This window comes from Carcharodon carcharias, chromosome 1 (genome assembly GCF_017639515.1).
Source record: "Carcharodon carcharias isolate sCarCar2 chromosome 1, sCarCar2.pri, whole genome shotgun sequence".
In the NCBI taxonomy this organism is placed as follows: Eukaryota; Metazoa; Chordata; class Chondrichthyes; order Lamniformes; family Lamnidae; genus Carcharodon; species Carcharodon carcharias.
In genome coordinates this window covers 202,432,206-202,444,490 of record NC_054467.1, presented here as the reverse complement: position 1 = coordinate 202,444,490, position 12,285 = coordinate 202,432,206, and the positions used below count along the sequence as shown (strand labels likewise).

Here is a 12,285-nt window from a genome sequence, read left to right as displayed (position 1 = left end):
GTACTTTAATAGATGCCAAGGCTGATTATGCACATGAAAATGGTAATCCTCTAAACCAGGTGTAGAAAAATCACAATAAGCGTTTAGCACTGTGGGTGTACCTACACCACATGGTCTGCAGTGGTTCAAGAAGGCAGACCACCACCACCTTCCAAGGGCAGCTAGGGATGGGCAATAAATGCTGGCCCAGCCAGCAAAGCACACATCCCATAAATAAAAAAAACTGTTCATTCAGTCTAATTTTCGTCCCTTCCTTCTAGACCTGGCTAATGGAGGCATCAGATAACCCTCTTTCTGTGCGACTGTTGGACGGCTTTGATGAGCAATTTGCAGTGACTTTTGTTGGATTATTCACCTATCTCTGGGGAAAGCTACTGGCTTCAGTTCTGTGCCTTTTTGTCAAGATCAAGACCCCCATCCTCGTCAAAGATCTCCTTTACTCGCTATTTGTGAATTTGCTACAAATAGTGAACAGAGAAAAACTTCCCACAGCATGTGTGAAATCATGGCTGTGCATCCACATCCTCCAGTGTGCTGTACAGATACAGCACCCCTGGATATTCCATTCCAATTTAACCGATCAGGATAACGTTGTCCCCATGACCTTTTTTATTCACGGATTCATTGAGGTAAACTGCACAATTGAGAATGGTAGCAATGTGGAGAAAAATTCAACATCCTGTGTATTATAATAATTCAATTTAAAAGATAACATTAATTTGCATTTTCATTATCTAATTTGTAATCCAAAACCCGTCCACAAGGCACAAGCCAAGAGTGATAAGAACAAAAAACTGCGGATGCTGGAAATCCAAAACAAAAACAGAATTACCTGGAAAAACTCAGCAGGTCTGGCAGCATCGTTAGAGAAGAAATGAGTCGATGTTTCGAGTCCTCATGACCCTTCAACAGGACGGGTCTACGTTCTGTTGAAGGGTCATGAGGACTCGAAACGTCAACTCTTTTCTTCTCCGCTGATGCTGCCAGACCTGCTGAGTTTTTCCAGGTAATTCTGTTTTTGTTTTACAAGTCAAGTGTGTGTTGGAATAATCTCCACTTGCCTGGATGAGTACAGCTTCAACAACACTCAAGAAGCTAGACACCATTCAGGACAAAGCAGCCCGCTTGATTGGCACCCCATCCACCAACCTTCACTCCCTCCACCACCAACGCACAGTGGCAGCAGTGTGTACGAACTACAAGATGCACAGCAGGAATTCACCAAGGCTCCTTTTCAGTGCCTTCCTAACCCACAACCAGTACAGTCTAGAAGGACAACAGCAGCAGATAGATGGGATCACACACCATATTGACTTGGAAATATATCACCATTCTTTCAGTGTCACTGGGTTAAAATCCTGGCACATCCTCCTAATAGCACTGTGGGTGTACCTACACCACATAGACTGCAGCAGTTGAAGAAGGCGGCTCACCACTGCCTTCTCAAGGGCAACTAGGGGTGGGCCATAAATGCTATTCTAGCCAGCGACGACCTCAGCCCATGAATGAATAAAAAAATACGATGTATGATGTGGGATGCATTTCCCACCCACCTTTAAAGAGGTGGAGTGGGTCTTAGTAGGGACAAAGAGGGCGATTTATACCTAGAACATATCCAGAATACTCAATAGTTCACATCTTCTGAGCAGTGACAATGATGAGCGGATTGCGACTATGCTCGAATATTCTCTCAACTCGACGCTGCTGTGCATTTCTCCTGGGATCTTCTGATCCTGGCTTTCACAGAAATACGCAGCAGAATGTCCCTTGTGGAATTCCATCAGAGCAGAGTCAAGTCAAGGGAAGACAGGGCACGTCCCCTTTTTACGGTACTAGCTACTGTATGGCAAGTTGAAAGGTTTGAATGTGAGTGAAAGGGTGAGCTGATGAATCGGTGAGCAGGTGAGTGAGTGAATGGGTGGGAAAGTGGGTAGGTGGATGGGTGGGCTGGTGGATAAGTGGTAGGGTGTGTAGATGGGTGAGGTGGGGTAAGTGGGTAGTTGGGTCGGGGGGTTAGTTGAGTCAGGTCGGAAGGATAGTCGGTAGACCCAGTGTTGAGAAGTAGTCAGGTCTGGTCAGGCATGTTGTCAAGTGATCAGGAGGTTAGTTGGGTGGTCTGGACAGGAATACCGGGGTGGTCAGAAGGTGTAAAGTCAGGTCAGAGGGTGGTTGTGTGGTCAGTGGGGAGGGAGTCCAGTGATTGGGAATTGGGTGGGTAAGCAGATTGGGGAAATAGTCAGGTGATCAGGGGAATTGTCAGGTGGTTGGTAGGGGCTGTTGAGTTGGGTAGGGGAAGTAGTCGGGTGGTCAGAGGGGGTTGTCAGGTTGGGTTGGGGGGGGTAGTCCGATCTGTTCATGAAGATGATCAGGGAGTAGCCATTTCAGGGGTGTTGTCGTGTGGTGGGGGAGATAGTCGAGGTGTTAGCAGCAGTAGTTGGATGGTGGGGAGGTAACTGGTTGTTCAGGAAGGCTGATTGGGGAGTCAGCTGTGGAGTTACCTAGGTGTTAGATTCGATTTTAATCTGTCTAACATTTCTTGGGTAACTACACAAGTAAGTACCACAGAACAGTTTGAAACCTCTGACTCTAACTCAGTTGGAGACATTCACAGAGGGTCCTGGGGAGCAGGCGAATTGCCCATTAGAAGTTTAAATTTCCCTGACAATTCCCACGTAGGTCTGTGCATCAGGGCTTCCACAGGGTTCTGACACGCATCTTCAGTTGTATGTCCAGTTTTCCAGTTCTGGAGACCAGAAGATGTTGCCCAGTGAGTTCTTTGGATCTCTGTTAAGTGAGGAAAAGGGATCTGACAAAATATCAATAGAGGAGGTCATGGACAATGTGAAATTTGAAAGGGAGAAGGTACTAGAAAGGCTGGCTGTGCTTAGGGGAGATAAGCCACCTGGTCCAGATGGCTTGCATACACAGTTGCTAAAGGAAGTGGGGTGGAGATAATGGAAGGACTTGCCTTAATCTTTCATGCTTCCCTTGATATGGGAGAAGTGCCAGAGGATTATAGAGTGGCCAGTATGATACCCTTATTCATGAAAGGGTGCAAGGACAACTCTAGCAACTACAGGCTGGTTAGTTTAACATTACTGCTGGTTAAGGTTTTGGAATCCATAATCAGGGCAAAAAATCAACAAGCATTTGGAGAGATTTGAGTTAACTAGGGAGAACCAGCACAGATTTGTAAAAGGCAGATTGTGCTTTACTAACCTAGTTGGGTTTGTTAATGAATTAAAGAGATGGTGATGAAGGGGATGTGGTGGATGTTGTCTATATGGATTTTAAGAACATGTTTGACAAGATACCACATAAAGAGCTGGTTAACAAAATCAAGACAAATGGAATAGCAAAGGCAGTGTGCAACAGGATAAAAGATTGCCTTATGGACAGAAAGCAGCAAGCCATGGTACATACATGTGTTTTATTGAAGGTGGTAGATAGCGTTGTTCCCCAAGGGTCAGTACTAAGAGCATTGCTTTTTTTTTGCTACAAGTAAACGATTTGGATCATAAGGGAGTCAAGTTTCAAAATTTGCTGATGATACAAAACTTGGAGTAGTGGCAAACAATGAAGATGATACAAATTGCCTGCAGCAGGACATAGATAGGCTAGCAGAATGGGAAGACAAGTGACTGATAAAATCTAATACAGAGTAGTGTGTGCCTTTTGGCAGAAGGAATATCGACTCAGTGGCAGAGTTCTAAAGAGTGTACAGCAACAGAGGGACCTGGGGGCACATGTGCAACAACTTTTGAAGATGGCAGGACATATTGAGATAGTGGTTAGGAAAGCATATGGAATCCTGGGTTTTAAAAAGAGGCATTGAGTTACAAAAACAGTGAAGTTATGCTGAATCTTTATGCAGCCCTGGTCAACAACAAGCGTACTGCATCCAGTTCTGGTCACCACATCCTTGAGGCGCTGCAGAGGAGATTTACCAAAATGGTTTCAGGAATGTGGGTTGTTAGCTACAAGATTAGGTTGAAGAAGCTGGGGTTATTCTCCTTGGATAAAAGGTGATTGAGGAGAGATTTGATAGAGGTGTACAAGATAATGACAAGCTCAGATAAGGTAGATAAGGAAAAGCTCTTACCATTGGCTGATTGTACAAGGACTAAGGGACACAGATGTAAGATTTTGGACAAGCGATGCAGGAGGAATATGAGGAAGAACTTTTTTACTCAGCAAGTGGTAATGACCTGGAATTCATTGCTCACGAGGGTGGTGGACGTAGAAACCATGATTTCAAAAGGAAATTGGATTGACACTTGAAGGAAATACACTTACAAGGCTGTGCATACCAAGCAGGGGAGTGGGACTGACTGAATTTCTCCACAGGAAGCCTGCATGGGTTCAATGGGCCAAATGACCATAATGGGCCCTAAATGCCACTATGTACAAATAATGCAACACTCTTGGTGCTGACTATAATTCACTTGCAGTATTTTTTTTGCTTCTGAGCTATTAGATTAACCTACTTGTAAAATATAAATCACATTGTGTGATCCTTATTTTTCTGTTCTTAAAATAAAGCATTTTTTTTATTTGTCTTACTTCTGATTTGGTTTTCAAAATTCTGCTGCAGTCATCATTCTATGCTGTAAAAGAACTGCAATGAATCCTTTGCTCTTTCACATAACTTCTTGATAATTAATGCTTCCTGAGTAGTATGATTTTACTATGTCTAACCTTAAGCCAAATGACTAGAAATGATCTTTGCTTCTTCTTTGTATTCACAGATGAACAGACCGATCCAGGTGAAGCCTGCGGACAGTGAAAGCAGAGGAGGTAGTTGTCTTTGTTGCTCCAAGTCTGGTGCTGACTTTATTTTGTTCCATGTTGCTTGGTTTCTGAGGCGAGGATGTATCAAAACAAGTAAATCAGTTGAGATCATTGGACTTTCTTTTCTCTAAGGACATGTGGCCTTAGTTTTCCAGATTTTCCATTGAAATCTGCAATGTACTTATTCCAATGATCTAATTATCAATTTCCGGCCAGTTTCGTGTGTGGAAAGCTCAATTAACTTAGCTAGTGATCTCTATATATTTGAAAAGATTTAGGATTTTGGTAAATGGATTACTAAAATTGAGAAGAATAATATACTAAGAGGTATTCAAACAATGAGATAAGACATTTTCTATTTTCATATTGCCAACATTTATTATACAGCTGTATTCCTGCACATCATGGTTCTTAACTTAAATCTTTTTGAGAATTCATTACATTAATTTAAAAGACAGACCGAGATGTGCCCCTCACAGCCGGACTCTGAAGACATTGAAGGAGCTATGTTAAATATAAAGGTGTTTAAGGCATACACATGGATATTTACTAAGCAAAACTGGGCTATTGAAGAAAATGTCTTCAAGACATTTTTCAAGATATTTCAAGACATAAGAATAGCAGTTAACATCTGTGGACCTGTGGTAACACATAGCACAATCACTTCATCAGAGGCTCATGCCTTGACTGCTCTGAATTATTTTATAGTATCTCCATGTTCTATAGAGCTCTGTATTTGCTCCACAAGCCGAAATGAAAATAAAAACTGTACTACAAAATTAAAATGCTGGAAAATATTGATGCTGTGATTGAATCTCTTCAATAACCTAAGTATGTATTGCTTTGCCAAATTATCTTTAGGTCTTAGCCTTCATTTGTTTTGCCCATTTTCTATGTGGTTAGATTTTCTATTGGCATGAGCGCCTAACGAACTGCTTAGCAAAACAATCCAAGAAGAAAGAGAGACTGCAGTTTCAATCCTCTCCCACAAATGCCTTTTTAACTTTCTGATTCCTGATATGCATCAGGACTTATATTTATTTATATATATATATATATATTTAAAAAACTTTATAACTGTAGTATGTGACAAGATGATTTTTCTTTATATGCCATGCTGGAGTGCCAGTACGTTAGTTCTCAATAAGGCGTCTTTTCCTATCTGATGTTTGAATAATTAAAATCTTGGTCTAACAACAGAATTACAGTAAAGTGCTCTGTTTGTCAAGTGTTGCTTACAACAATAATGTCAGCAATAGTTATTGACATGACTTTACTAAGTCCAGAGAATCTCAGTTATTAGGTTGGATATATGTTATATCTGTAATAAAAAGGTGAGGTCACATTTCAAAATTCCATGGGCTGGGGGAAAGTGCAGAGCAATTGGATTGTACATGGCGAAGGGCAGGATGGAGGGGAAGGGGTCCTGCACTCCATTCAAATCATGGAGCAAATCATTATTAGAGATTGGTGGGAAAGTCATCCACTCCTTCTCATTGTCTTCTTAAGACTTTGAGTGGATGTCTACAGTATAGTTTCCAGACTATCCCAAGGTTTCCAGTCAGTATGACTCTAATGGCACAAAGGTCTCCACTAGGCCTTAAGAAAGCCCTCACAACGGAGCGGGGAAAGATAATTGATCTCAGAAAAACAAATCAATTATTCAGTAATGGCCAGTGGCCTCCTGCTCTAGTCAAAAAAATATTTTTTCAAAAGTTTCCTTTTTGATCTGTTAAGAGTCACTGCTGCTCAACATGGAGCCACTCTGATTTCCCAATTGTCCACTGGGGCAGGTGCTATGTCTGTGTTCATACAGGCTGCTTGCCCCAACCACGAAAATTATTCACCAACCCTGTGATTTAGGGCATTGGAATTCTGCACTTATATCGCTTTTCTGTTTTGTCATGATGCGTGTTTATCTGGAGCAGACAGATCTAGCATTTAATTATTTATTTTACCCTATTTCGAAGGTACATGTGTAGTTTATATTGATTATATCTTTGGAACTTTCTTCCCCAGAGAGTGGAGGAGGCAGGGTTGATGAATATTGTTAAGGCAGAGATAGACCAGATTCTTGACTAACAAGGGAGTCAATCGAGGATAGGCAGAGACCACAATCAGATCAGCCAATGATCTTGTTGAATAGTGGAGCAGACTCAAGGGGCTGAATGGTCTACTTGTGCTCCTAATTTGTACGTTCACATGTAAAGTTCTCTTCAAATAGTTTGTAACAAAGTTCTCGGCAAACAGGATTTTAATTTTTAATCAGAACGTCCTTTCTGTTATCTTAGCACCTTGAATGTATTCTGTCTCTACATGTAAAATGCACCAGTAATGCAGAACAGATTAGAAATATAAACAGTAAAAAATCTCTCATAGACAAGGTAATCAATATTAGGCAATGCCAGGTGTTGCTTATTTTAAAAAAAACTAGATTGTAGAAAGAAGGAATGAGAGAAATATGGATTTCCATACTTTCAAACCCTGTAAAATAAGTAAAACTAGGAGACAAAGGGAATGAAATTGGTTTCCATTGACTTGGAAAATACTGCCAATATTTCTAATTTCAAACCAAGTAAAAATGACAGTGAGATAGAATCGAGCTTCCGGAAAGAGATTGAGCAACCATTCTGTGAACTTCAGTGGAAGGAAGATCAGGCATGGTGAAAAATTGGCAGCTGATTCGCCACAAGCTCATTTCGCACTGTTGGCATAAACTAATTTCACCCCCAATGAGTCATAATTGCTACACAATTAGATTGTAGGGAGCAGACAGAGTGCTCATTTAGTTGGAGTTCAGATGGAGCAATAAGGGAAAGTTTGAAGGAACATTGACCACAGTGGTACAGATAAAATAGTGATGGAATGAGAAGTTATATATGCTATAATTTTGAGAACTGATTTAATGACAGCAGTTATTTTCTGTGGTATAGCATCCCGTGGATCATTAACCGGTAATGATGATATCCCTATAACTTCTTACTCTTTGCTCTGTACTTCAGTGCTACTTTGAATTGTCATTAATAGGTATCAAATTTTACTAAGACCATTATATATCGGCAAAAATTATGAGCAATGGGAAGAGAGTAAGTGGCCATCATTTTATTTATTTTATTACATCATCCCTGGCAATTGACTACATTGCAGCCTTTATTACTTTGGTCTAAAGATTCCTTGTTTTATACATAATTAGAAATGAATGAAGTCACATAATAGGCAGCTGTATTGGTGCCCTAATTGCACAGTGCAATGGTCATTTAAAGTCTTTCAGAGTGGGAGGTTAGCCTATATGTGGCATGTTATGTCTGGGATGTCATGGTGAAACAATTGTACCTTAGTAGATATATTATACATTTTAGATATTATAACTGGCTGGCCAATAGGCATTATTCCCAATAGGATTAGGCATTGCGAGAACGCTATTTGAATTTGAAAATGGGAAGAGCTATCTAGTTAGAATTGTATATAGGGATCTTCCATGCAGGACTATACTTCAACCTTTTATCCATCAAGTGCACCACAACCATCAGCTCGCTAACAATCTGTTGCCTATTGCTGAAAAAAAGAGACATATCAAAACTTTGCATCTTGCACTCGTCGGGACACTTCATAAGAACATTGCCACAGAAGGCTGTGGAAGCCAGGTCACTGAGTGTATTTAAGACGGAGATAGATAGGTTCTTGATTGGTAAGGGGATCAAAGGTTACGGGGAGAAGGCGGGAGAATGGGGTTGAGAAACTCATCAGCCATGATTGAATGGCGGAGCAGACTCGATGGGCTGAATGGTCTAATTTCTGCTCCTCTGTCTTATGGTCTTATGGTCTAATACCAATATTAGGGGAAAACAAGAAGTTATACTTATGAGAAGAGAGTGCTAATTGGTTGGCAAGTAGACTCTGATTGGTAGAGGTATTGCCATGGAGAATGCACCAATTGATGGTGATGGACAATTAACTGCCAAACATTGTTTGATATTAAAACTAGGCAGCTAGTTGATATTAAAACTGGTCAAGGCATTGCCCTGCGGAATGAGTATTTATTTTGTTTAGCTGAAACAGGTGCAATGTGTGTACATGTTCTTTCCACCTGCAAAGAACAGGGCCCTGCGTATTAATATATGTGGCTTCCAGTACATGCAAATGTGCCCTACTGTGAGCCTAACTGACAATCTTAAATTGGTTGTCAATGTAATTCTTAGCATGTTGAGGACCATTTAGCAAATGCTGTCCAATCATGAAATCACATTTAATGCTGGACACTGTGTTTTGAGTTTTTCAAGCACGGGCTGGTTGGGTACCATCTGTACCTTGCCTGTCATGAACAGCAGCTGGGACATGCTATTTGATATGATTCGTCAGTCTCTGGGACGTATGGCATACATACCTAGAATCACACTGGCACTGAAATTCATGTACCACATTACTCATTTTTGTGATTGCAGAATATCTTTTTGGCTTGATGGCAGCTTTCGGTTAGTGGTGAGTACCACTCATGTTGCTACTGTATAGTAGCAGCATGAAACAGCTAACTTCACCTGTTGCTCAAATTTTTGAGATACCTTGCCCTTCCAGGATAACCTGAGGTAGACTGGGCACTTTTCAGGGCCAAAAGTGACGGCAAACATGAATTTGTGTGAGATACAGTGTGAAATGATCTAATCAGGGTAGCCATTATCCTGGAGGATGCCTTTGATGCGTCCTATTTCAGCAGCAAGCTTGCATGGTGAGCATGTGGCCCTCTTTACAAGGTTGCCAATAAGACCAACCTTATAGCATGCGGAACTGCAAGAATCTCAAAGCGTATATTGACCTGTGAAATTGGGCTAGCAGTAGGCCATGGTAGAAAACCCCTGACAGATTTCTCAACTACTACATCAAAGAAGGGGATTTCATTTGACTGCTCCCCAGGTGAAGCTAGCTGTTTCACATTGCTACTATGTAGTAGCAACACGAGTGGTATTCACCACTAACAGGATGCTACCGTAAAGCCAAAAAGATATTCTACCTATCACACAAATGCGTAAGGTGCTATATTAATTCCAGTGCCAGTGTGATGCTAGATAAGTAGGCCGTACTCCCAAAGACTGGCAGATTGTATCAAAGAGCATGTCCAAGCTGTTGTTTGCAATTGGCAAAGTACCTAACCAGCCCATGTTTACAAAACTCAAAACCAAGTGGCCAACATTAGATGTGATTCTGTGATTGGACGACATGTACTAAATAATCCTCAGTGTGCTAAGAATTACGCTGACAACCAATTTAAGATTGTCAGCTGGGCTCGCAGTGTGGCACATTTGCATGCACTGGAAGCTACATTTTTTTAATACACAGGGCCCTGTTCTTTGCAGACAGAAAGAACATGTGCAGCCATAGCGCCTGTTTTAGCTAAACAAACAGCCATTTGCTGACATATTCCTCAGGTCAATGCATTGACCAATCAGGGTCAAACTATCTGGTTTAAATTTGAAACAATGCTTGGCAGTTAACTGTCAATCACCATCAATAGGTACATCCTAGTAATGTACCTCTACCAATCAGAGTCCATTTGCCAACCAATCAACGCTCTCTTCTCATACAGTATAAATTGTTGTTCTTCCCTTACATTGGGAGTCTTGCAAAGTGACCTGATGAGTGCAAGACAAAAAACATGTCTCTTTTTTCAGCAATACTCATGTTCTATACTACCAGACGACTACACTGTTGCTTATTGTTCATCCAACTACAGTTTTTTTTGTTTTTTACCATTATGGCACAGTATCAGAATGCTGCTTTTTTGAAAAAAAAATGTCTGCACATAAATGATGGCAAACCACTCACCCCATTATTCAGATTCTTTCTTAATGAATTCAAGGAGTTACAGGTGTTAATGATAGGCTGGACAACATTAGAATAAGCAATTTAATACCATAATGCTATATTAAATGCATGATTGTGTTTACTGCTTGAAGTCATGATTCCAGAATGGTGGTGCTGATGGTATAGGGAAAGAACAGTTCAATAAGTCCAGAGTTATTTTTCAAAGAGTTATGATAAATAAAATTCAATTTCCACTCATAAATTTTCCATTTGGTTATGCCAGATCCCTCCCCATAATGCATATCAGGCACATTTCTAGGGGTTTTGGCAAAGGGGGCTAACCACCTGAAACAGGCATTCAGGGTTTCTTAAGTACACTTTGGTACAAGTGCTGTAATGGATCCAGAAGTAATGTAAAAGGCAAATAGTAAGCCTAATTTGTTGTTTTTGAGAATTGCAAAGGCAGTTCAGCTAGTGGAATGGGTTTGTTCCATGGGCTTGGATACTGTGATTTTTTAACTTGATCTTACAAATCAATAGAATAGTTCAATCTATGGAAATTCTAGTATATTTATATTTTTTGGAGGATGAGGAACAGAGAGGTGCCACATAGTTGGGAGTCAGCCAGAGGAAAACTTTACCCAACTGCCAGATCCTCTTAACTGAGGAAAAAGGCAAAGGGAGGTTTGGAGAAACTGCAAAAGCTGTGATGATGCTAATATGTTCATTCTTGGTTGTGGGCGTCATGGGAAAGGCTGGTATTTTTTGCCAAATCCCTAGCATACAACTAAATGGACTGTAGTGGTTCAGAAGTCAGCTCACCACCACCTAGCCAGCGATGATCACATCCCTTAAATGAATAAAAAAATGACTCTTTAGGCAACTCAGAGAACAATTACAAGTTGATGTGGAACTAGAGTGAATTAAATTTCAGACCAAGGTTATCAAACTTCCTTCTCTCAAGGACATTATGGAATGTTGATGGTTCCAACAGCTTCAGGGGCGGTTGTTTTAATGAATTCGGCTTTATATTTCTAGAGCTTTGAAAAATACGTTTTAAAATTCTAAGATTTCCAGGGTGCAATTTGAAGTTCACCAGGTTCCAAGAGTACTAACATAGCCATTACGCTACTGTATCCATAGGAGCTAAATGCTGCGATGACTGAGTTGTGTTTCCAGCAGCTGGCAAGGTTGAATGCATCTCCTTCCAGCCTAGCAAAGACTCTAGCTGCACCATCAATGACTGTTGGCCACAGATGTCTGAAACTGGCGGCTGATGTATCAATCAGCACAGACTTTATTTCTTGTCGTCATGTTTATTGTATCAAACACATGGGGCAGAATTTTTCGCTGAGTGGGTGGGCATGTGCCTGACCCACTTGAGTGTAAAATGGCGCGTGACGACGCCAGGAGAGCATCGCGAGGCCATCACTCTCCTGATGTCATCGTGCACCCATGTGATATTTCAGTCGGTGGGCTAGATTTTACATTGCCCGTGCGATGTTGCGTTGTTGCACGGGCAAAACAGGCAGGCAGCTGACAATTTGCTCAACCTCATCCAAGGGTGGGATAAAAAGGGTCAGCAGCATTGCCGTTGAGAGTAGTGAGGAGTTTTGGAGATGGTTTGCTGCTGGTTGCTTATTGGTACTCGAAAGCTTCCTTTTTGTTCGGGGCTTCATTCTTAGTGTTTCCAGGCTT

The 12,285-nt window shown here is 41.1% G+C and overlaps 1 protein-coding gene across 1 annotated transcript in view; it reads left to right on the top strand.

Annotated features, from left to right (window-relative positions):
• Positions 1-12,285, top strand: part of celf4 (CUGBP, Elav-like family member 4) — a 1,275,411-nt gene that overhangs the window by 543,161 nt on the left and 719,965 nt on the right. Inside the window, exon 3 of the mRNA XM_041191287.1 lies at positions 4,749-4,797. Within this exon, the coding sequence (XP_041047221.1) occupies positions 4,749-4,797 (49 nt within the window). The remainder of the gene's footprint in view (positions 1-4,748; positions 4,798-12,285) is intronic.